At 59.8% G+C, this 25129-nt stretch overlaps 1 protein-coding gene across 1 annotated transcript in view; it reads left to right on the forward strand.

The window, feature by feature from the left end:
- Nucleotides 1–25129, forward strand: part of HUWE1 (HECT, UBA and WWE domain containing E3 ubiquitin protein ligase 1) — a 99452-nt gene that overhangs the window by 66231 nt on the left and 8092 nt on the right. The window contains exons 58-77 of the mRNA XM_090126479.1: nt 415–504; nt 1448–1602; nt 1681–1732; nt 3532–3720; nt 6393–6612; nt 7310–7443; nt 9182–9393; nt 10605–10893; nt 13105–13207; nt 14024–14594; nt 15374–15511; nt 15545–15980; nt 17640–17749; nt 18312–18468; nt 18560–18692; nt 19970–20172; nt 20277–20404; nt 22735–22831; nt 23542–23694; nt 24577–24822. Of these exons, the coding sequence (XP_089982605.1) occupies nt 415–504; nt 1448–1602; nt 1681–1732; nt 3532–3720; nt 6393–6612; nt 7310–7443; nt 9182–9393; nt 10605–10893; nt 13105–13207; nt 14024–14594; nt 15374–15511; nt 15545–15980; nt 17640–17749; nt 18312–18468; nt 18560–18692; nt 19970–20172; nt 20277–20404; nt 22735–22831; nt 23542–23694; nt 24577–24822 (3816 nt within the window). The remainder of the gene's footprint in view (nt 1–414; nt 505–1447; nt 1603–1680; nt 1733–3531; nt 3721–6392; nt 6613–7309; nt 7444–9181; nt 9394–10604; nt 10894–13104; nt 13208–14023; nt 14595–15373; nt 15512–15544; nt 15981–17639; nt 17750–18311; nt 18469–18559; nt 18693–19969; nt 20173–20276; nt 20405–22734; nt 22832–23541; nt 23695–24576; nt 24823–25129) is intronic.

The raw sequence follows: 25129 nt of genomic DNA on the forward strand, positions 1-25129 counted from the left end.
CGTGATCACGAAGGGTGTGGTCAGTGGGCGTGGCCAGAGTTGGGTGGTGGGATTAGGAGGGAAAAGTGAGCAGAAGAATGAATGGGGTGGGGGCGATGCTAGAATGTTAGGGGCGTGGCCATGTAGCAGGGGGCATGGCTAGATGTTGAGGGGCGTCGCCATAGAGCAGGGGTGTGGCCATGGAGCAGGGGGCGTGGCTAGATGGTGAGGGGCGTGGCCATAGAGCAGTGGGCGTGGCCATGGAGCAGGGGGCGTGGCTAGAGGGTGAGGGGCGTGGCCTCGCTGAGTTGCGGCATTGAGGGCTTAAGGATGAAACCGGCCTGGGGGGCGTGGCTTAACAGGGGGCGTGGTTTTCCGCGGGGGCGTGGCTCCGTGCTGACCACGCCCCCCCCTCCGACGCCCCGCCCCCTGCAGGCACGCTGTCCTCCATCCCCACGGCGCTGACGCGGTGGACGGAGGAGTGCAAAGTGTTGGATGCTGAGAGCATGCACGACTGCGTCTCGGGTGAGGGGCTCTGTCCCCACCGTGTCCCCCCCCCAGGGGTCCCCATATGTCCCCCCCCTCCCGCCATACCCCCCAGTGCCCTATATGCCCCCCCAATGCCCCATATGCCCCCCTAACCGCAGCACCATCAACGCTGCCCCCATTGCAATACAGAGGGTGGCAGCTCCCCAGGTGTCCCCTCGTGTCCCCAAATGTCCCCGAGGTGTCCCCATACCCCTCAACCCCCTATATTTCCCCCTCCCTCCCCAGTGCCCCACGCGTCCCATCAGTGCCCCAAATTTCCCCCCCCAACCCCAGCACCACCACCGCCCCATTGCAATACAGGGGGTGGCAGCTCCTCCTGTGTCCCCTAAGTGTCCCCAAATGTCCCTTAGGTGCCCCCACACCTCCCAACCCCCCCATATGTCCCCCCCAGTACCTCATATGTGCCCCCCAGCTCCACATATTTCCACCCCAATCCCCCCCCAAGTGTCCCCCCATCCCCAGCACCACCACCACCACCGCCCCATTGCAGTACAGGGGGTGGCAGCTCCTCCTGTGTCCCCTAGGTGTCCCCAGATGTCCCTTAGGTGTCCCCACACCCCCCAACCCCCCATATACCCCCTCAGCACCCCATATGTGCCCCCCAGCTCCACATACTTCCACCCCAACCCCCCCCCCCAAGTGCCCCCCTAACCCCAGCACCACCGCCCCATTGCAATACAGGGGATGGCAGCTCCCCTAAGTGTCCCCAAATGTCCCTTAGGTGTCCCCACACCCCCCAGCCCCCCATATACCCCCCCCCAGCACCCCATATGTGCCCCTACATACTTCCACCCCATCCCCAGCACCACCGCCCCATAGCAGTACAAGGCTTAGCAGCCCTCCCAGCGTCCCCAAATGCTCCCCACTGCCCCCAAACGCCCCCCCGTGTCCCTAAACGCCCCCCGTCCCCCCCCCGCAGTGGTGAAGGTGCCCATCCTGGCCCGCCTGGAGGCTCTGCGGGACGAGGAGTTGGACGAGAGGCGCGAGAAGCGACGGCGCCAGGCGGCCGAGGAAGAGGCCAAGGGCTCCGAGAGGGGACAGGAGGACAAGGAGGGGGCAGAGCCGGGGGCGCAGGTGGGTCTGGGGGGGGGGACGACCCTATAAACCCCCCCTACAGCATCCCCCCCAACCAACGCTCCGTTCTCCCCATAGGGCACCGCAGCCCCCAAAGCCCCCAACGGCAGCACTGACGCCCCCCAGGCAGGTGAGTGTCCCCAAATGTCCCCCTCCCCGAACCCCCCCCTATCTGTTATGTCCCCTCCCCCCCCCAAAATATACAACCAGACCCGGTGCCCCCCGGGGTGAGGTAGTAGATTGTATAGTTGGGGGCTCACACGCCCGGCTCGGAGATAACTATACAGTCTACTGTCTTCCCTGTGGGGTGCAGATGGCATCGATGGACCCCCCCCCCAAAAAAAAAATACATGGGGGTCCTACAGGGGGTCCTGTGGCGCCTGCAGGTGAAGGTGAGGACGTTCTGGGGGGGAGGTGTTGGGGTTGGGGATGATTTTGGGGGGGGAGGAGGAGGAGGAAGCACTATTTGTTGTTATATTTAGGATTTGGGGGTGGGGGGTTCTGTTAGTTTGTCCATATGTAGGATTTTAGGGTGGGGGGGTCCCTGTGGTTTGTCCTTATATAGGATTTTAGGGTGGGGGTTCCCCTCTTTTTTCCCTATAGATGGGATTTTTGGGTGGGGGTCCCTCTGTTTTCACCTATATATGGGACTTTGGAGATGGGGGTACCTTCTTTTCTCCCTATAGATGGGATTTTAGGGGGGGCTCCCATCTTTTTTCTTCCTATAGATGGGATTTTAGGGGGGGGGTCCCATCTTTTTTCTTCCTATAGATGGGATTTTAGGGTAGGGTCTCTCTTTTTTCCCTGTGGATGGGATTTTAGGGTGGGGATCCCTCTTTTTCTCCTTGTATATGGGATTTTAGGGTGGGGATTCCCCCTCTTTTTTTCCCTATGGATGGGATTTTAGGATTGGGGTCCCATCTTTTTTCCTATATATGGGATTTTAGGGTGGGGTCCCATCTTTTTTCCCTATAGATGGGATTTTAGGGTGGGGATCCCTCACTTTTTTCCCAATGGATGGGATTTTAGGGTGGGGGTCCCTCTGTTTTTTCCCTATACATGGGGTATTAGGATTGGGGTCCCATCTTTTCTCCCTATAGATGGGATTTTAGGGTGGGGTCCCATATTTTTTCCCTCTATATGGGATTTTAGGGTGGGGGTCCCTCTCTTTTTTCCCAATGGATGGGATTTTAGGGTGGGGATCCCTCTGTTTTTTCCGTATACATGGGGTATTAGGGTGGGGGTCCCATCTTTTTTCCCTATATATGGGATTTTAGGGTGGGGATCCCTCTGTTTTTTCTCTATACATGGGGTATTAGGATTGGGGTCCCATCTTTTCTCCCTCTAGATGGGATTTTAGGGTGGGGATCCCTCTCTTTTTTCCCAATGGATGGGATTTTAGGGTGGGGGTCCCTCTGTTTTTTCCGTATACATGGGGTATTAGGGTTGGGGTCCCATCTTTTTTCCCTATATATGGGATCTTAGGGTTGGGGTCCCATCTTTTTTCCCTATATATGGGATCTTAGGGTTGGGGTCCCATCTTTTTCCCTATAGTTGGGATTTTTGGGGTGGGGGGGGGGTCTCCTACCAATCTGTAGGATTTCAGCCCATGTGTGGATCCTTTCTTCCCTCACCCTCTAGGGTTTCAGGGCCGGGTTTGGGGTGGGGGCCATTCCCATGGGGGGGTCTTGGTGTGGCCCCGGGGGGGTGAGGTAGTCGGTTGTATTGTTGGGGGGCCGGGATGGGGCCCCACACTCGAGGTAACGATGCAGCCGACTACTTTCCCCCACGGGAACCCCTGGCTGCAGGTTATTTGGGTTTATGGGCTGGGGGGGGCACCCAGAGGTGCTGCTGACCCCCCCCCCCTCCCCCCCCCACACACACCTTCTGATTTTTAATCTCTGCCCCCTTCCCCTCCCCAAAACCCAGAGACAACAGGGGAGCCCCCCCCCCACCGCACGCTGGTGATGCTGGAGCCCGCACCCACCGCCCCACAGCCCCCCCCCGAAGCCCCCGGCCGCCCCCCACCGCCCCCCGAGCACGAGGAGGGGGGACCAGGACGGCCCCCCCAGGAGGCTGAGGCCACGCAGATGGAGCTGTCGCCTGCTCCCACCATCAGTGAGTTGGGGGGGGGGGGAATAGGGTCGATTTGAGGTCTTTAGGATCGATTTGAGGGGGGGAGTCGGGTCAATTTTGGGGTCTTTAGGGTCTTTTTGGGGTTCTTGATCGATTTTGGAGGGGGTCAGATTGATTTGGGGAGGGGGTTAGGATCAATTCCGGGCTTCTGGGTCCTTTTTGGGGTCTTTAGGAGGGATTTTGAGGGGGTTGGGATCAGTTTGGGGTCTTTAGGGTCGATCTGGGAGCTGTTCAGATTGATTTGGGGAGGGTTAGGGTCAGTTTTGGGTCTTTAGTGTCGATTTGGGAGGGGTTAGGATTGATTTTGGGGTGATTTAGGATCAATTTGGAGTCTTAAGGATCGATTTGGGGGAGGTTAGGATTGGTTTGAGGTCTTTAGGATTGATTATGTGGGGTTTAGGATCCGTTTTGGATGGGATTAGGATCAATTTGGGGTCATTAGGATCGATTTGAGGGGGGGAGTCGGGTCGATTTTGGGGTCTTTAGGGTCTTTTTGGGGTTCTTGATCGATTTTGGAGGGGGTCAGATTGATTTGGGGAGGGGGTTAGGATCAATTCCGGGCTTCTGGGTCCTTTTTGGGGTCTTTAGGAGGGATTTTGAAGGAGTTAGGATCAGTTTGGGGTCTTTAGTGTCGATTTGGGGGAGGTTAGGATTGATTTAGGGGTGGTTTAGGATCAATTTGGGGTTTTTTAGGATCGATTTGGGGCTGTTAGGATCGATTTGAAGTCTTCAGGATTGATTATGGGGGGTTTAGGATCCGTTTTGGATGGGATTAGGATCAATTTGGGGTCATTAGGATCAATTTGAGGGGGGGAGTCGGGTCGATTTTGGGGTCTTTAGGGTCTTTTTGGGGTTCTTGATCGATTTTGGAGGGGGTCAGATTGATTTGGGGAGGGGGTTAGGATCAATTCCGGGGTCTTCTGGGTCCTTTTTGGGGTCTTTAGGAGGGATTTTGAGGGGGTTGGGATCAGTTTGGGGTCTTTAGGGTCGATCTGGGAGCTGTTCAGATTGATTTGGGGAGGGTTAGGGTCAGTTTTGGGTCTTTAGTGTCGATTTGGGAGGGGTTAGGATTGATTTTGGGGTGATTCAGGATCAATTTGGAGTCTTAAGGATCGATTTGGGGGAGGTTAGGATTGGTTTGAGGTCTTTAGGATTGATTATGTGGGGTTTAGGATCCGTTTTGGATGGGATTAGGATCAATTTGGGGTCATTAGGATCGATTTGAGGGGGGGAGTCGGGTCGATTTTGGGGTCTTTAGGGTCTTTTTGGGGTTCTTGATCGATTTTGGAGGGGGTCAGATTGATTTGGGGAGGGGGTTAGGATCAATTCCGGGCTTCTGGGTCCTTTTTGGGGTCTTTAGGAGGGATTTTGAAGGAGTTAGGATCAGTTTGGGGTCTTTAGTGTCGATTTGGGGGAGGTTAGGATTGATTTAGGGGTGGTTTAGGATCAATTTGGGGTTTTTTAGGATCGATTTGGGGCTGTTAGGATCGATTTGAAGTCTTCAGGATTGATTATGGGGGGTTTAGGATCCGTTTTGGATGGGATTAGGATCAATTTGGGGTCATTAGGATCAATTTGAGGGGGGGAGTCGGGTCGATTTTGGGGTCTTTAGGGTCTTTTTGGGGTTCTTGATCGATTTTGGAGGGGGTCAGATTGATTTGGGGAGGGGGTTAGGATCAATTCCGGGGTCTTCTGGGTCCTTTTTGGGGTCTTTAGGATGGATTTTGAGGGGGTTGGGATCAGTTTGGGTCTTCAGGGTCAATTTGGGGGGTGTTTGGGTTGATCTGGGGAGGGTTAGGGTCAGTTTTGGGTTGTTAGTGCCAATTTGGGGGAGGTTAGGATTGGTTTTGGGGTGATTTAGGATCAATTTGGGGGTTTTTAGAATCGATTTGGGGCTGTTAGGATCGATTTGAAGTCTTCAGGATTGATTATGGGGGATTTAGGATCCATTTTGGACGGGATTAGGATCAATTTGGGGTCATTAGGATCGATTTGGAGGGGACTTAGGGTCAATTTGGGGCCTTTAGGATCAATCTGAGGGTCTTTAGGATTGTTTTTGGAGTGGTCAACATTGATTTGGGGTCTTCAGGATCGATTTTGGGGCTTTGAGGATCGATTTCGGAGTCTTTAGGATCAATTTGAGGTCTTTAGGGTTGATTTGGGGGGGGACCAAGGTCGATTTGGGGATTCCTAGGTTAATTTTGGGGTCCTTTAGGATTGATTTTGGGGTCTTATTGGTTGGGGGGGGGTTAAGATTGATTGTGGGCTTTTGGGTTGATTTGGGGGGTCTTTAGGATCAATTTTGGGATCTTTACTATCAACGCGGGGGCTTTAGGGTTAATTTGCAGGGGCTTTAGGATCAGTTTTGGGGTCTTTAATATCAACGTGGGGGCTTTAGGGTGAATTTGGAGGGGCTTTAGGATCAGTTTTGGGGTCTTTAATATCAACGCGGGGGCTTTAGGATCTCTTTTGGGGCTTTAGGATTGACGGAGGGATGCTAAGATCGACGTCAGGCTCTTTTAGGATCAATTCGGGTGACTTTTAGGACTGTTCTGGGGGCCTCGAGGATCCTTTTGGTGCCGTTAAGGTGGATTTGGGGCTCTTTGGCACCTATTTATGGGATTTAGCCTCCATTTAGGGTCTCCCCCCCCCAGCCTCGCTGTCCCCGGAGCGCGCGGAGGATTCGGATGCGCTGACGGCGGTGAGCAGCGCCCTGGAGGGGTCCCCCATGGACACATCCAGCCTGGGCTCGGGGCCACCAGAGGAGGGGGCTGAGGGGGGGTCTGCGGCCCCACAGGGCCCCCCCGGAACCCCTCAGGGACCCCCTCCAGCCCCACCAGGACCCCCCGATGCTGCCCACCCCACTGACGACAGGTGAGACTCCCAGAGGGACCCCATAAGCGTGATGGGTTGGGGAGACCCTGAATTTGAGACCCCCGTAGGGGCCCCATAAAATCTTTTTTTTTGGGGGGGGGGGGGGACACAACTTACATTTGTGACCCCATATGGACCCGTAAACATTTGGGAAAGCGGGGGTAACCCCAATTTGAGACCTCAGAAGAGCCCCGTAAACATGATGGAGGGGGAAAAACCCCAAATTTGACACCCTGTTGACACGACTCGGGGGGGATTCCCCAGTTTGAGGTGGGGGGGGGGGACTCATATTTTGGGGCAGGACGCCCCAATTTTGGGACTGACCCAAATGTTGGGGTGCCCCAGTGTTGCACATCGTCCCTCTCCATCTCACCACAGTCCCCGTTGTGTCCCATTCACCCTCTTCCCCCCCCCCCATTAATTTGATGGTGGGACACCCACATTTTTTTGGGGGGAGGGGGGGCAGGTTGCACACATTTGGGGGAAGGGGGGGGGAAAACCCCAATTTTAGGGGAGAGCCCAAATTTTGAGGTGCCCCCCGTTGTGTCCGCACCGCTTTATCGTGCCCCCGTCTCTATGGAAGAACACCCAAACTTTACAGCCCCCTCCCCCAAGATTTTGGGGGTGACCCCCCCCCCCCCCCACACACACACACTTTGGGCTGACCCCGATGTTTTTGGGACCCCCCCCCTCCCAGCTCGCCCCCCGCCTCGTCCTCCGAGAGCCCCTCCACGAGGGATTCGGCCGCAGCCATGTCGGGCTCCGACTCACGGGGGATCCTGGAGGAACCGCTGCCCTCCACCAGCTCCGAGGAGGAGGACCCCCTCGCCGGTCAGCGTCCCCAAATGTCCCCAAATGTCCCCACCTGTACCCACATGTCCCCAGGGAGGTCCACGTCCCCCAGTCCCTATGACCCCAAGGGAGGTCCCTATGTCCCCAAGGAGGTCCATGTCCTCAAGCCCTCGTGTCCCCAAGGAGGTTGATGTCCCCAAGGAGGTTTATGTCCCCAAGGATGTCCCCAAGGAGGTCCCAATGTCCCCAGGAGGGTCCACATCCCCCACTCCCTGTGTCCCCAAGGAGGTCCGTGTCCCCAAGGAGGTCCCAGTGTCGCCAAGGATGTCCCCAAGGAGGTCCCTATGTCCCCAAAGAGGTCCATGTCCTCAAGCCCTCGTGTCCCCAAGGAGGTCCCAATGTCCCCAGGAGGGTCCACATCCCCCGGTCCCTGTGTTCCCAAGGAGGTCCATGTCCCCAAGGATGTCCCCAAGGAGGTGCCAATGTCCCCAAGGGGATCCCAGTGTCCTCAGGAGGGTCCACATCCCCCACTCCCTGTATCCCCAAGGAGATCCCAATGTCCCCAAAGAGGTCCATGTCCTCAAAGATGTCCCCAAGGAGGTTGATGTCCCCAAGGATGTCCCCAAGGAGGTCCCAATGTCCCCAGGAGGGTCCACATCCCCCGGTCCCTGTGTTCCCAAGGAGGTCCATGTCCCCAAGGATGTCCCCAAGGAGGTCCCAGTGTCCCCATGGAGGTCCACAACCCCCAGTCCCTATGTTCCCACAGTGGTCCATGTCCCCGATGATGTTCTCATGTCCCCAAGGAGGTCCTTGTCCCCAAGTCCCCGTGTCCCCAAAGGAGGTCCCCAAAAAGGTCCATGTCCCCAAGGATGTCCTCATGTCCCCAAGGAGGTCCATGTCCTCAAGTTCTCATGTCTCTGAGGGCATCCTCAGGTCCCTGTGTCCCCAAGGATGTCCCCAAGGAGGTCCATGTCCTTAAGTCCCAGCGTCCCTAAGGAGATCCGCATGTCCCCAAGGAGGTCCCAGTGTCCCCAGGAGGGTCCACATCCCCCAGTCCCTATGTTCCCAAGGAGATCCATGTCCCCGGGGATGTCCTCATGTCCCCAAGGAGTTCCTTGTCCTCAAGTCCCCATGTCCCCAAGGAGGTCCTTGTGTCCCCAAGGACGTCCTTATGTCCCCAAGGAGGTCCATGTCCCCAAGGACGTCCCCATGTCCTCAAGTCCCATGTCCCCAAGGACATCCCCAGGTCCCTATGTCCCCAAGGAGGTCCCCAGGGAGGTCCATGTCCCCACGTCACAGTAGATACCACCATGAACATATGACCCCCCCATCCCCAGTCCCTGGCGGTGTCCCCGTGCCCCACAGAGGGGTCTCCATTTCCCCCAGGGAGGTCCCCACATCCCTCCCACTGTCCTCCCCACGTCCCACCAGGTACCACCATAACCCCCCCCCAACTCCTTGAAGCCCCCCAACCCAATCCTTAAGTCCTGGGGGTGTCCCCATGGACCCCCCCCCCATCCCTCCATGTCCCCCCACTGTGTCCCCATAGACATGTGGCCCCCCATCCCCTAGCCTTGGGGGTGTCCCCATTTATCCGCCCCCCATTCCTTTCTCCCTTCTCAGTCCCCATAGCCCCCCACCCCATGTCCCCATGGGTATGTCTCCCTCCCATCCCCTGGGGGAGTCTCTGGGGGGGTCTCCATAGAGGGGGGATCTCCATAGGGGGGGTGGGGATGTCCTCAAAAGATCCCCTCTCCCCCCCCCCCCCAAATTTTAGGGATCAGCCTCCCCGAGGGCGTGGACCCGTCGTTCCTGGCGGCGCTGCCCGAGGACATCCGCCGGGAGGTGCTGCAGAACCAGCTGGGCATCCGGCCCCCCGCCCGCACCCCCCCAGCCCCCAGCCCCGCCCCCCCCGTGGTGGCCACCCCCGGCCTCACCGAGGTCAGCCCCGAGTTCCTGGCAGCGCTGCCCCCAGCCATACAGGAGGAGGTGCGTGGGGGCGGGGCCTGGGGGAGGGGGCGGGGCTATTGCTTGTGGGCGGGGTCTGAAGTGGAGGGGGTGGGGCTTAAAGTGGAGGTGGATTGGGATCTGAGGAGGGTGGGCGGGGTCAGAGGTGGAGGGGGCGGGGCCTGAGATGAAGGGGTGGGGCTTGATGGAGGGAAGGGGTGGGGCAAATGTTTTGTGGGCGTGGTCTGGGTGGAGTGGGCGGGGCCTTGCGGGAATGTGGTGGTGGTCAGTGGTGGGGTGCAGACATGGGGGCGGGGCCTAAGGCTGTGGGTGGGCGGGGCTACTGGCTGTGGGTGTGGCCTATGTGAGAATGTGGGCGGAGTCAGCAGTGGCCACAGTCTGATAAGGGGGCAGGGCGGGGCTTAAAGTGGATGTGGGTGGAGTCTGAGGTTGGTGGGCGGAGCCTAAGGGTGGGTGTGGGCGGGGTCTGAAATGGGTGTGCGGGCTGAGAGGGCGGGGCCTAAGCTGGAGGGGGCGGGGTCTGAGATGAGGGGGTGTGGCCTAAGGGTGTGTGCAGTCTATGAGTGAGGGGTCCCCAAGACCTGATGGGGATCCCCCAAAGCCCCGCAGGACGTGCTCCAGAGCCCCCTAAGATGATCCAGTTCCTCCCAAAGCCCCTCAAGACCTGATGGGGAGCCCCAAAGCCCCCCAGGACATGCCCCAGAGACCCCTAAGATACTCCAGAGCCTCCAAAGCCCCTCAAGATCTGATGTGGAGCCCCCAAAACCACCCAGGACGTGCTCCAGAGCCCCCTAAGATGCTGCAGTGCCTCCTAAAGCCCCTCAAGAACTGATAGGGACCCCCCAAAGCCCCTCAGGACGTGCTCTAGAGCCCCCTAAGATGCTGCAGTGCCTCCTAAAGCCCCTCAAGAACTGATAGGGACCCCCCAAAGCCCCCCAGGACGTGCTCTAGAGCCCCCTAAGATGCTCCAGTTCCTTCCAAAGCCCCCCAGGATATTGGAGAGCCAGAGAAGATTGTGACCCTAAGGTAGTCAGCCAGCGAGGATCTAAGAGAGAAAGAGAAAAGCATCGATCAGTAGGACATAAAAAGGTGGAAGGCTGCTTTCTGGGCGCTCCCCTGTTGCAGGAGGCCCAGCGTTGCCATCGCAAACAAAACCTGCTTGATCAGAGGCAGCAGCGTCCCGATAAAACGACCGGGGGCAACTTCCAACCCCCCCCCTCTGCCCCCCCCAGGTGCTGGCGCAGCAGCGAGCGGAGCAGCAGCGCCGGGAGCTGGCCCAGGCCACCAGCTCGGATGCTCCGATGGACCCGGTGACCTTCATCCAGACGCTGCCGTCGGAGCTGCGGCGCTCGGTGCTGGAGGACATGGAGGACAGCGTGCTGGCCGTCATGCCGCCCGACATCGCCGCCGAGGCGCAGGCGCTGCGCCGGGAGCAGGAGGCCAGGCAGAGGCAGCTGATGCACGAGAGGCTCTTCGGTCACTCCAGCACCTCCGCGCTCTCTGCCATCCTCCGCAGCCCCGGTGAGAAGCCGCCGTGTCCCCTCCGCGCGCCGCCTCCCGCTCCTCTCCGTCTTCCCTTTGTCCCTTATCCCCCATCCCTCACGTCCTCCATCCCTTCTCAGTAAGTTTCCCTTTGACTTCTCCCCCCCGTTGGTTCACTGACTTCTCCCCCCCATCACTGACTTCCCCCCCATCACTGACTTCTCCCCCATCACTGACTTCTCCCCCCCATCACTGACTTCTCCCCCCCATCACTGACTTCTCCCCCCCATCACTGACTTCTCCCCCCCATCACTGACTTCTCTCCCCCATCACTGACTTCTCTCCCCCATCACTGACTTCTCTCCCCCATCACTGACTTCTCTCCCCCATCACTGACTTCTCCCCCATCACTGACTTCTCCCCCCCATCACTGACTTCTCCCCCATCACTGACTTCTCTCCCCCATCACTGACTTCTCTCCCCCATCACTGACTTCTCTCCCCCATCACTGACTTCTCTCCCCCATCACTGACTTCTCCCCCATCACTGACTTCTCCCCCCCATCACTGACTTCTCCCCCATCACTGACTTCTCCCCCCCCATCACTGACTTCTCCCCCCCCATCACTGACTTCTCCCCCCCATCACTGACTTCTCCCCCATCACTGACTTCTCCCCCCCATCACTGACTTCTCCCCCCCATCACTGACTTCTCCCCCCCATCACTGACTTCTCCCCCCCATCACTGACTTCTCCCCCCCATCACTGACTTCTCTCCCCCATCACTGACTTCTCCCCCCCCATCACTGACTTCTCCCCCATCACTGACTTCTCCCCCCCCATCACTGACTTCTCCCCCCCCATCACTGACTTCTCCCCCCCATCACTGACTTCTCCCCCATCACTGACTTCTCCCCCATCACTGACTTCTCCCCCCCATCACTGACTTCTCCCCCATCACTGACTTCTCCCCCCCCATCACTGACTTCTCCCCCCCATCACTGACTTCTCCCCCCCATCACTGACTTCTCCCCCATCACTCACTTCTCCCCCCCATCACTCACTTCTCCCCCCCATCACTCACTTCTCCCCCCCATCACTCACTTCTCCCCTCATTTGACTTCTCCCCCCCATTTACTACTTCTCCCCCCCATTGACTTCTCACCCCCATCACTGACTTCTCCTCCCCATTGACTTCTCCCCTCCCCATTGACTTCTCTCCCCATCACTGACTTCCCCCCCTTACTCCTCCCCACTGCCTTTCTCCATTGCCTTTTCCCAGTTGATTTCTCCCATTGGCTTTTCCCCGTTCACCCCACTGTCCCCCATGCCCCATCCCCACCCCCCCAGACCCCACTGACCCCATTCTTCCCACAACCTTCACCCCACCAACTCTTACTGCCCCCCCCCATTCCCCATCCCCACACCCCAAGACCCCACTGACCCCCTTCTTTCCCTCACAACCTTCACCCCACCAACCCCATTCCCCATCCCCACACTCCCAGACCCCACTGACCCCCTTCTTTCCCCCCAACCAACTCCTACTGACCCCCTATCCCCAGCCCCCCAGCCCCCCACTGACCCCCTTCTTTCCCCCCCAACCTTCACCCCACCAACCCCATTCCCAATCCCCACCCCCCCAGACCCCACTGACCCCCCGTTTCCCCCCCAGCCCTCACTCACCAACACCCATTCCCCGTCCCCACACCCCAAGACCCCCCTGACCCCCTTCTTTCCCCCATAACCTTCACCCCACCAACTCCTACTGACCCCCCATCCCCAGACCCCACTGACCCCCTTCTTTCCCCCATAACCTTCACCCCACCAACCCCATTCCCCATCCCCACCCCCCCAGACCCCCACTGACCCCATTCCTCCCATAACCTTCACCCCACCAACCCCCATTCCCCATCCCCACACCCCCCAGACCCCATTGACCCCCTTCTTTCCCCCACAACCTTCACCCCACCAACTCCTACTGACCCCCCATCCCCAGACCCCCCTGACCCCCTTCTTTCCCCCCCAACCTTCACCCCACCAACCCCATTCCCCATCCCCACCCCCCCAGACCCCCCTGACCCCCTTCTTTCCCCCACAACCTTCACCCCACCAACTCCCATTTCCCATCCCCACACCCCCCAGCCCCCCCAACCCCACTGACCCCCTTCTTTACCCCACAACCTTCACCCCACCAACCCCATTCCCCATCCCCACCCCCCCAGACCCCACTGACCCCCTGTTTCCCCCCCAGCCTTCACCAGCCGGCTCAGTGGGAACCGCGGGGTGCAGTACACCCGGCTGGCAGTGCAGCGAGGTGGAACCTTCCACATGGGGGGCAGTGGTGGCCACAGCCGGTATGGATGTGGGGTCTGGAGGTTTTTTTTGGGGGGGAGGATCCCCACATGCCTCTTTGGGATCTTTTAGGGAACTCCATGAGGTTCTGGGGGACCCTACAAGCTTTTGGGTTTTTTTTTTCTCCATTGACATTGAAGGGACACAGGTGATGAATGGGATTGAGGGTTTGGGGGTGATTTCCTCTAAAACTCCCCTCCATGGACATTGAGGGGATGTGGGTGATGGATGGGATTGAAGGTTTTGGGGGGTTTTGGGGGTGATTTCCTCCAAAATATCCTTCCACAGACAGTGAGGGGATATGGGGCTGGGGCAGTTTGGGGGATTTTGGGGGTGATTTCTCCAAAAACTTCCCTCCATGGCCTGTGAGGGGACACGGGTGATGGATGGGATTGAGGGTTTGGGGGTGATTTCCTCCAAAACTCCCTTCCATGGACAGTGAGGGGATATGGGTGATGGATGGGATTGAGGGTTTGGGGGTGATTTCCTCTAAAACTCCCCTCCATGGACATTGAGGGGATGTGGGTGATGGATGGGATTGAGGGTTTGGGGGTGATTTCCTCCAAAACTTCCTTCAACAGACATGAGAGGATATGGGTGATGGATGGGATTGAGGGTTTAGGGGTGATTTTCCCCAGAACTCCCCTCCATGGCCAGTGAGGGGACACGGGTGATGGATGGGATTGAGGGTTTGGGGGTGACTTCCCCCCCAGAACTCCCCTCCATGGCCATTGAAGGGACATGGGTGATGGATGGGATGGGAGCCAGCCCCGGCGCATCCTTGGGCCCCCCACGAAACCCATTCCCACCCCTCTCAGGCCGTCGGGGAGCAGCGTGGACAGCCTGCTTCGCCTGCGCGGCCGCCTGCTGCTGGACCACGAGGCTCTCTCGTGCCTCCTGGTGCTGCTGTTCGTGGACGAGCCCAAGCTGAACACCAGCCGGCTGCACCGCGTGCTGCGCAACCTGTGCTACCACGCTCCCACGCGGGGCTGGGTGGTGCGCAGCCTCCTCTCCATCCTGCAGAGGAGCAGCGAGAGCGAGCTGTGCCTCGAAGCCCCCCGAGGGGCGGCGACCCCGCAGACCCCCGACGAGCGGCCGCAGCGCCGCCCCGCGCCCCGCGGCTCCGCCCCGACCCCGAACGAAGCCCCGCGGGCGTTGGATTTGATGCACCGCGTGGAAGCGCGCAGCTCCGGGCAGCTCTCGTGGCTCTCCGTGTCCATGGACGCGGCGTTGGGCTGCCGGACCAACATCTTTCAGATCCAGAGGGCTCCCGGCAGGAAACACACCGAGAAACACGCCGCCGCCGCCGGCTCCGCCGTCCACATCCACCCGCAGGCGGCTCCCGTCGTCTGCCGGCACGTGCTCGACACGCTCATCCAGCTGGCCAAGGTGGGCTGGGGGGGCTCTGGGGCACGTCCTGGGGGGGCTTTGGGGGTCCCCATCGGGTCCTGGGGGGCTTTGGGAAGCACTAGAGCATCTTAGGGGGCTCTGGGACATGTCCTGGGGAGTTTTGGGGGGTCCCATCAGGTCCTAGGGGGCTTTGGGAGGCACTGGAGCATCTTAGGGGGCTCTGGAGCATGTCCTGGGGGGCTTTGGGGGGTCCCATCAGGTCTTGAGTGGCTTTGAGAGGAACTGGAGCATATTAGGACGTTCTGGAGCACATCCTGGGGGGCTTTGGGGGCTCTTCATCAGGTCCTGGGGGGCTTTGGGAGGCTCTGGAGCCTATTGGGGATCTCTGGTGCATGTCTTTGGGTGGCTCTGGGGGGTCCCCATCAGGTCTTGAGTGGCTTTGAGAGGAACTGGAGCATCTTAGGGGCTCTGGGTCGTGTCCTGGGGGGCTTTAGGGGCTCCCCTTTAGACCTTAGGGGTTTTGGGGGGTCTCTGAGGCATCTTAAGGGCTCTGGGGCATGTCCTGGGGGGCTTTGGGGGCTCCCTATTGGGTTTTGGGGTCTGGACCCCACTGGGAGGGGCTCTGGGGCAATGCTGAGGGTCTCCAAGGGTTTCCTCACCATCCCTGGAGTTGCTTGAAGGCTGCTTTGGAACACGGCCCCATAACCTGTGAAGGGGGGGGGGGAGCGCAGAGCATCATTTCTCCCCCTGAAACACCTCTTTTTTTCTTCTGTTTTCTCCCCTTTTCCCCCATTTTTTTCACTCCCCCCCCCTTCCAGGTGTTCCCCAGCCACTTCACCCAGCAGCGCGCCCGTGACCCCGCACCCGACCCCACCACCAGCGACCGCAGCGGAGCACCCAAACCGGGGGGAGGTGGTGGTGGTGGCGGCGGCGGCAGCCCCTGCCCCCCACCCCCCGCCCCGACCACCCCCACCCCCAACCCCCCCGCCCCCGCCGCCCCCGCCATGGGGCTGAGCACCGACTTCTGGGACCTGCTGGTGAAGCTGGACAACATGAACGTCAGCAGGAAGGGGAAGGGCTCGGCCAAAGCGGGGCCGGGGGGCGGGGGTCCCGACGGGGAGGTGGGGGGGTCGGGGCTGGAGGCGTCCCCCCTGGGGCAGCTGATGAACATGCTGTCCCACGGCGTCATCCGACGCAGCGCGCTGCTGACCGAGAAGCTGCTGAGGCTGCTGTCCCTCATCTCCATCGCGCTCCCGGAGGGGGGGAAAGGGGCCGAGGGGGGGGCGGCGACCCCCACCGGGAGCGGGGTGGGCAGCGGCGGCGCGGCGGGGGCAGGAGGAGCGGCGGCTCACAGCCCCACGGCTGCAGGAGGAGCGGCTGCAGGAGGAGCGGCAGCCACGGGTGCTGGGAGCGCTGTGGCTGGGGGTGAGCGCTGGGGGGGTGGGGGGATTTTGGGGGCTGGGGGGGACGTTGGGGGGACGTTGGGGGTGAGGGTACAGAGATGGGGGTGCAGGGGGATGGGGGATATGGAGGTGGGGTAGAGGGATGTGGGGGGACAGATGGGGGTGCAGGGGGATGGGGGATACAGAGGTGGGGTAGAGGGATGTGGGGGGACAGAGATGGGGGTGCAGGGGGATGGGGGATATGGAGGTGGGGTAGAGGGATGTGGGGAGACAGAGATGGGGGGTGCAGGGGGATGGGGGGTACGGAGGTGGGGTAGAGGGATGTGGGGGGACAGAGATGGGGGTGCAGGGGGATGGGGGATATGGAGGTGGGGTAGAGGGATGTGGGGGGACAGAGATGGGGGTGCAGGGGGATGGGGGATATGGAGGTGGGGTAGAGGGATGTGGGGAGACAGATGGGGGTGCAGGGGGATGGGGGGTACAGAGGTGGGGTAGAGGGATGTGGGGGGACAGAGATGGGGGTGCAGGGGGATGGGGGCGTGGGGGTACAGGGGGATTGATTGGGGTATAGGGATGGGGACATGGGAAAAAGGGGACCTGGGGGTGGAGGGGGATGGGGTGCAGGGATGGGGGATGTATGGAGATGGGGGAACAGGGGGATGGGGGTGTGGGGTAGAGAAGGGGATGGGGGTGCGTGGATGCGGGGATGTCAGGAGGTGGAGATGGGTACAGGGATGTGGGGGTACAGAGGTGGGGGTACAGGGGGATGCGGGTACAGGGATGGAGATAAAGGGATGGGGGGTACAGAGGGGGTACAGGGGGATGGGGACATGGGGATACAGGGGGTACAGAGATGGGGGTACATGGGAATAAGGGGATCTGGGGGTAGAGGGGGATAGGGTACAGGGATGTGGGGGTACAGAGATAGGGGGATGGGTAGAGGGGGATGGGGGGTACAGGGATGTGGGGATGTTGGGAGATGGAGATGGGTACAGGGATGGGGGAGTATAGAGATGGGGTACAGGAGGACGGGGACATGGGGTACAGGGATGTGGAGGTACAGAGATGGGGGTACAGGGGGATGGGGGCTATAGGGATGGGGTGATATGGGAATAAGGGGACCTGGGGGTACAGGAGAGTGGGGGTACAGAGATGTGTACAGGGGGATGGGGACATGGGGGTACAGTAATGGGGATACGGGGATGTGGGAATAAGGGGAGGTGGGACATGGAGGTACAGAGATATGGGATTTTAGGGATGTGGGGACATGGGGATACTGGGATATGGGGGGACATGGGAATACTGGGATATAGGGGTGTGGTCACAGGGGCATGGGGTCGATGGGGTGAGGATGAGGATGGGGAGTACAAGGATGGTTACAGGAATGGGGACAGGGACACAGGGACAAGGATGGGGACACGGTGTTGGGAACAGGGCCAGGGACTTGGAAATAGGGCTGGGGGTGTGGGGATGATGGGGAAGGGCAGCCATGGGGTTGAGGAAATGGGGGAATGGAGGACGGGGATATGGGGTCAGGGTTGTGGGGATGGCGGGGATGGAACAGGGGGTGGGGACATAGATGGGGTGGGGGACAAGATGACAAGGGATGGAACGAGGACGTGGGGACAGGAATGGAGGTGGCCGTGAGCCCCACTGATGGCACCGTGACCCCCATCCCCAGCAACCCCCAAGAGCTCCAAGTCCCCCCCAGCCAAGGGGGGTGAGAGCAGCGCAGACCCCCGCATGGCCGCCACGGGGCTGACCGAGAGCCAGCTGCAGCTGTCAGTGGAGGTGAGTCTGGGGGAAATGACCCCCAAGGCCCCTCATTCTCTGCATCACCTCACTATTTCTGTTATCTGTAGGGTCAGTTTTGGGGTACGTCACCCCCAAATCCCCCCAGACTCCCCATCCTCTACATCAGCCACGTTCCTTTGCTGTCCCCCAGCTGCCCGTGGGAGTCAGTTTTGGGGGAAAGCCCCCCAAAATCTCCCATCCCATACATCGCCCCCATTCCCTCACTGTTTCTCAGTTGGCTGTAAGGGTCAGTTTGGGGAAAAATTACCCCAAACCCCCCATCCCATACATCACCCACGTCCCCTCACTATCCCCCAGTTGTCTGTGGTGATGAATTTTGGGGGCTATCACTCCAAAACCCCCCCATCCCATACATCACCCCCGTCCCCTCGCTATCCTCCAGCTGTCCATTGGGGTCGGTTGTGGGGGGAAAAACCACCCCAAATCCCCCCATCCTCTACACCCCCCATCCCCTCGCTGTCCGTGGAGGCGCGTTGAGGGATAAAACCACCCCAAACCCCCCCCTCCATCCCCCGTCTCCCCCTCCCTGCCCCCCCAGGTGCTGACATCCCACTCGTGCTCAGAGGAAGGACTGGAGGACGCCGCCAACGTCCTCCTGCAGCTCTCCAGGGGTGACCCCGGCACCCGCGACACCGTCCTGCGGCTGCTGCTCAGCGGCGCCCGGCAGCTGGGGGCCACCCTGTGCCGCCAGATCGGTGGGTCACCCCCCCCCCAAAAACCCAAACCTCACCTCCGACCCCCCGACCCCCTCCTGTCGGCCCTGACGTCACCCCCACCCCCCCGCAGGCACGCTGCTGGCCGAGCTCCGCGAGTACAACCTGGAGCAGCAGCGCAGGGCGCAGAGCGAAGCGCCGTCCCCAGAGGGGGTCCCCGACGAGCAGCCCCCCAGCGCCAAGCTCAAGGGCAAGATGCAGAGCCGGTGAGCGGCCCCGAGGGTCCACGTGTGGTCCCTGCTCACACACCCCACTCTTTTCTCTCCCAGCAACTCTGGTCCCGCTCGGTTCCCCCCTGACCCCACTCTTTTCCATCCCATTAACTCTGGTCCCTAATGACCCCGCTGTTTTCCTTTCCCAATAACTCTGGTCCTTACTAACCCCACTCTTTCCCATCCTGACCCCACTCTTTTCCCTCCCAATAACTCTGGTCCCTGCTGACCCCACTCTTTTCCTTTCCCAATAACTCTGGTCCCTGCTGACCCCCCTCTTTTCTCTCCCAATAACTCTGATCCCTACTGACCCCACTCTTATCTCTCCCAATAACTCTGGTCCCTAATGACCCCACTCTTTTCTCTCCCAATAACTCCAACACTGGTCTTTTCCTTTCCCAATAACTCTGATCCCTACTGACCCCACTCTTTTCCCACCTGACCCCCTCTTTTCCCTCCCATTAACTCTGATCCCTACTGACCCCACTCTTTTCCCTCCTGACCCCACACTTTTCCCTCCCAATAACTCTGATCCCTTCTGACCCCCCTCTTTTCCTCCCCAATAACTCTGGTCCCTTCTGACCCCACTCTTTTCCTCCCCAATAACTCTGGTCCCTACTGACCCCACTCTTTTCCCACCTGACCCCCTCTTTTCCCTCCCATTAACTCTGATCCCTACTGACCCCACTCTTTTCCCTCCTGACCCCACACTTTTCCCTCCCAATAACTCTGATCCCTTCTGACCCCCCTCTTTTCCTCCCCAATAACTCTGGTCCCTTCTGACCCCACTCTTTTCCCACCTGACCCCCTCTTTTCTCTCCCATTAACTCTGATCCCTTCTGACCCCACTCTTTTCCCACCTGACCCCACGCTTCTCCCTCCCATTAACTCTGGTCCCTTCTGACCCCACTCTTTTCCCACCTGACCCCCTCTTTTCTCTCCTGTTATCTCTGGTCCCTACTGACCCCACTCTTCCCATCCTGACCCCCTCTTTTCCCTCCTGCTAACTCTGATCCCTTCTGACCCCCCTCTTTTCCTCCCCAATAACTCTGGTCCCTTCTGACCCCACTCTTTTCCCACCTGACCCCCTCTTTTCCCTCCTGTTAACTCTGATCCCTTCTGACCCCCCTCTTTTCCCTCCTGTTAACTCTGGTCCCTTCTGACCCCTTCTTTTCCCTCCTGACCCCACACTTCTCCCTCCCAACACCTCCCACCCGTCTCCTTTCCCCCCGATGCCCCCTGCTGACCCACCTCCCCGTCCCCCCCCCCAGCTTCGACACGGCCGAGAGCGTTGTGATCGTGGCATCCCAGAAGCGTGCCCTGGGCGGACGGGAGCTGCAGCTGCCCTCCATGTCGGTGCTGACCTCCAAGACCTCCACGCAGCGCTTCTTCCTGCGGGTGCTGCAGGTCATCATCCAGCTCCGCGACGACACGCGCCGGGCACACAAGAAGGCCAAGCAAGCCGGGCGTCTGGGTAAGGCCCCGGGGGAGGTCGGGGGTCTCGGGGACCCCCCCCCATCCCCCCCCCACGCCTTGGAGGCGTGTTGGGGTTTTTGGGGTGCTGACGGCTGTCCGCAGGTGCCGGGGGCCTCGGGGCGGCTGGCAGCATCCAGGCGGCCGTCCGGCAGCTGGAGGCCGAGGCCGACGCCATCATACAAATGGTACGTGAGGGCCAGAGGGCCCGGAGGCAGCAGCAGGCGGACACGGTTAGCACGGCCCTTCGGCCTCACCTCCTCCTCCTCCTCCTCCTCCTCCTCCTCCTCCTCCTCCTCCTCGCCGCCTTCTTCCTCCTCTCCCTTCAGTGCCGCCTGTCGTCCCCGTGCTGTTTGCGCTGTGGTTTCTCCCGTCTCCACCCTCCTTCCTCCTCCCCTTCATCCTCTTCCTCCTCCCCTTCATCCTCTTCCTCCTCCCCTTCATCCTCTTCCTCCTCCCCTTCATCCTCTTCCTCCTCCCCTTCATCCTCTTCCTCCTCCCCTTCATCCTCTTCCTCCTCCCCTTCATCCTCTTCCTCCTCCCCTTCATCCTCTTCCTCCTCCCCTTCATCCTCTTCCTCCTCCCCTTCATCCTCTTCCTCCTCTCCTTCATGCTCCTTAATTCCCACCACCCTCCTTCCTCCTCTCCTTCATCCTCCTTAATTCCCTCCATTGTCTTCCTCCTCTTCATCCTTCTTAATTCCATCCACCCTCCTTCCTCCTCCCTTTCATCCTCTTCCTCCCCTTCATCCTCTTCCTCCTCCCCTTCATCTTCATCTGCCTCCCATTCATCCTCCTTAATACCCTCCACCTTACTTCCTCCTCTCCTTCATCCTTCTTAACGCCCTCCATCATCTTCCTCCTCCTTTTCATCCTTTTTAATTCCCCTCCATCCTCTTCCTCCTCCTCTTCATCCTTAATTCCCCTTCATTCTCCTTCGTCTTCTCCTTCATCCTTTTCCTCCTCCTCTCCTTCATCCTTCTTAACGCCCTCCATCGTCTTCCTCCTCTCCTTCATCATCTTTCTTCTCCCCTTCATCTTCTTTCTCCTTCCCTTCACCTTCCTCAGTTCTCCTCTTCTTCTTCTCTCCTTCATCCTCCTTAATTCCCCCGCATCATCTTCCTCTTCCCCTTCATCCTTAATTCCTTTTCATCTTCCTCATGCCCTTCATCCTTTTCCTCCTCCCTCTCATCCTTCTTAATTCCCCCTCATTCTCCTTCCTCCTCTCCTTCATCCTTAATTCCCTCTTCCTTCTCTTCTTCCTGTTTATTTTCTTTATTCTTCCTCCTCTTCCTGTTTATTGTTTTCCCCTTCCTCTTCATCCTCCTTATTCCTTCTCTTACTCCTCCTCCTCTTCATCCTCTTTCTCATTTTCCCCTTCCTCCTCTTCTTTCTCCCTCACTTCATCTTCATCCTCTTCTTCCCTCTCCTCTTCCTCCTTCCTTTTCTTGCTTTTCCTCCTCCTGTTTATCATCCTCCTCTTCTTCCTCTTCATCTTCCTCCTTCTCCTCATCCTCATCTTTGTATCTTTCTCTTCCGCTTCCCTTCATCCTCATCTTCCTTCTCTTTTTCGCCATTGTTTTCCTTACTCCTCCTCCTCTTCATCCCCCTCTTTTCTTTCATCCTCTGTAGTTTTCCTCCTCTTCATCTTCCTCCTCCTCTTCTTCCTCCCCCTCCTCTTCTTCCTCCTCCTGTCTCCTCCTGCATTGCTTCCTCTCTTCCTCCTCTTCTTCCCCCATTCACCCCACAGCCTTCTCTCCTCTCCTCTCCTCTCCTCTCCTCTCCTCTCCTCTCCTCTCCTCTCCTCTCCTCTCCTCTCCTCTCCTCTCCTCTCCTCTCCTCTCCTCTCCTCTCCTCTCCTCTCCTCTCCTCTCCTCTCCTCTCCTCTCCTCTCCTCTCCTCTCCTCTCCTCTCCTCTCCTCTCCTCTCCTCTCCTCTCCTCTCCTCTCCTCTCCTCTCCCCTCCCCTCCCCTCCCCTCCCCTCCCCTCCCCTCCCCTCCCCTCCCCTCCCCTCCCCTCCCCTCCCCTCCCCTCCCCTCCCCTCCCCTCCCCTCCCCTCCCCTCCCCTCCCCTCCCCTCCCCTCCCCTCCCCTCCCCTCCCCTCCCCTCCCCTCCCCTCCCCTCCCCTCCCCTCCCCTCCCCTCCCCTCCCCTCCCTTCCCCTCCCCTCCCCTCCCCTCCCCTCCCCTCCCCTCCCCTCCCCTCCCCTCCCCTCCCCTCCCCTCCCCTCCCCTCCCCTCCCCTCCCCTCCCCTCCCCTCCTCTTTCTGCTCATCATCTTCCTCATTCCTCTTCATTCTCCTTTCCTCATCCTTTCCTTTCCTTCCTCTTCCTCTCTCCTTTCTCTTCTTCATCCTCCTCTTCCTGCACATTATATTTCCCCTTTTCCCCTTCTTCCCCCTTTCCCCCTTCCTCTTCCCCCCCCCTTCCCCCATCCCCCTTCCTTTTTCCCCTTCCTGACCCCCCCACCCTTCCCCCTACATCTCTATGGTGGGGGGAGGATACAGGGGGTGACACGGACCCCCCCGGGGCCCCCCCATAACCCCCCACCCTGTGCCCCCCCCAGTCTGAGCCCGGCCCAGCAGACGGCACCCCCCGCCGCGACGAGTCGCCCATGGACGTGGACCAGCCCTCGCCCGCCCCCCCGGATGCCCCTTCTGTGGGTGAGTGCCGCCCAGTATAAACCAGTACCCCCCCCATACACCAGTTTATGGCATTAGGGGGCAGCTGGGGGCCTCCCACTTCCTGTGGGATGGGGTCAGCAGAGCACTATGGGGCTGACCTCATGCCACCCCCCGGGGCAAGTGACCCAGGAACCCCCCCAGGTGCCCCTCCCAGTATAAACCAGTGCCTCCCCCTGCCCCCAGTATAAACCAGTGCCTCCCCCTGCCCCCAGTATAAACCAGTGCCTCCCCCTGCCCCCAGTACAGCAGTTTATCCCATTGGGAGGCTCCCAGTTTGCACTGGGTGTGTGGAGTGGGTTGATCCTGTGCCCCCCCCCCACCTCTTGACTCAGTAGTACCTTCCCCTCACCCCCCTCTAATTTTTCCCTTCCCATTATAGACCAGTTTCCACCCCCACACCCCAGCTCATCCCATTCAGGAGCAACTGGGGGGTTCCCAGTTTGCACAGAGGGGTTCAGCAGCCCCATAGGGCTGACCCTCTCCCCTCCCCCACCCCACCCCCAGCCAAGTGACCCCCATCCCCCTCATTTCTCCCTTCCCAGTATAAACCAGTCCCCCCCCCCCCACACACACACACACCAGTTCATCCCATTCAGGTGCAACTGGGGGGTTCCTAGCTTGCACAGAGGGGGGTCAGCAGCCCCATAGGGCTGACCCTGTGCCCCCCCCCCCTCCCCACACACACACAGGCTCAGAGGGGCCGCAGGGGGGGGAGCGGGAAGAACGGCCCCCCCCAGAACTGCCATTGCTGAGCGAGCAGCTGTGCCTGGACGAGCTGTGGGACATGCTGGGGGAGTGCCTCAAGGAACTCGAGGAGTCCCACGACCAGCACGCCGTGCTCGGTGAGGGGCTGGGGGGGTCCTGGGGGGGGTCTGGGATGATGTAAGGGGATGGGAAGGGGGATTTGGGGGATGGGAGGCGGTTTTTAGGGGGGATCTGGGGGGTCTGAGGTGGATTAAGGGGATGGGAGGGGGGGTATTTTGAGGGTCTGAGGTGGTTTTAGGGAATGGGAAGGGGCTTTGGGGTTGGGTTGAGGGTCTGGGATGGGAAGGGGCTTTTGGGGGGGAATCTGGGGGGGTCTGATGTGGATTAAGGGGATGGGAGGGGGGAGTATTTTGAGAGTCTGAGGTGGTTTTAGGGAAGGGGAAGGGGCTTTGGGGTTGGGTTGAGGGTCTGGGATGGGAAGGGGCTTTTGGGGGGGAATCTGGGGGGGTCTGAGGTGGATTAAGGGGATGGGAGGGGGAGTATTTTGAGGGTCTGAGGTGGTTTTAGGGAAGGGGAAGGGGCTTTGGGGGGTGGGTTGAGGGTCTGAGGTGGTTTTCGGGGATGGGAAGGGGCTTCTGGGGGAGGTTTGGGGTGATGGACTAGTTTTTTGCAGGGTCTGGGATACTCTTAAGGGGATGGGACGGAATTTGGGGGGGCTGGAGTAGGTTTTGGGGGGTGGGAAATGGTTTTTAGAGGGCATTGCGGGGTCTGGGGTCGGGTTTGGGGGTGAGAAGGAGTTTTTAGAGGGGGGCTTTTGGGGCTGGATTAAGGAGATGGGAAGCATTTTTGGAACAGATTTGAGGGGTCCAGGGTGGGATTTGGGGAAAAAGAAAGCACTTTCAGAGGAGAATTCGGGGCTCAGGATACCCTGGGGCTATAGGAACCACCCCTTTCTTACCCCCTCCTCAGTTTTGGGGTCCCCTAACCCCTTTATTTCCCTCTCCCCCCCCCCATTCCAGTCCTGCAGCCGGCGGTCGAAGCCTTTTTCCTGGTGCACGCCACCGAGCGGGAGAGCAAACCTCCGGTGCGGGACACACGCGAGAGCCAGCTGGCCCACATCAAGGACGAGCCCCCCCCGCTGTCCCCCGCCCCGCTGACCCCCGCCACCCCCTCCTCACTCGACCCCTTCTTCTCCCGTGAGCCTTCCTCCATGCACATCTCAGCCAGCCTGCCCCCCGACACCCAGAAGTTCCTGCGCTTTGCTGGTATGGGAGAGATGGGGGGAGGGTTGGGGGGGATTTGGGGGGCTGGGAGGGGGCTTGGGGGTGATTTGAGGGACGGTTGTGGGGCTGTCGGAGGGATTGGGGGGGATTTATGGGGGCACTTGGGGCTGGAGGGGGGTTTTTAGGAGGATTTGGGAGGGGGTGTTTGGGAGGGTGTTGGGGGATTTGAGGGGTGATAAGGTGGGGGTGGGATTTCAGGTGCTGGAAGGGGGTTTGGAAGAGGGGTGGGAGGAATTTGGGGGTTTAGAAGGGTGATATGGGGGGATTTAAGCACAGGAAGAGGGTTGGG

This window comes from Phasianus colchicus, chromosome 29, assembly GCF_987193195.1.
Source record: "Phasianus colchicus chromosome 29, bPhaCol1.hap1.1, whole genome shotgun sequence".
Lineage (NCBI taxonomy): Eukaryota > Metazoa > Chordata > Aves > Galliformes > Phasianidae > Phasianus > Phasianus colchicus.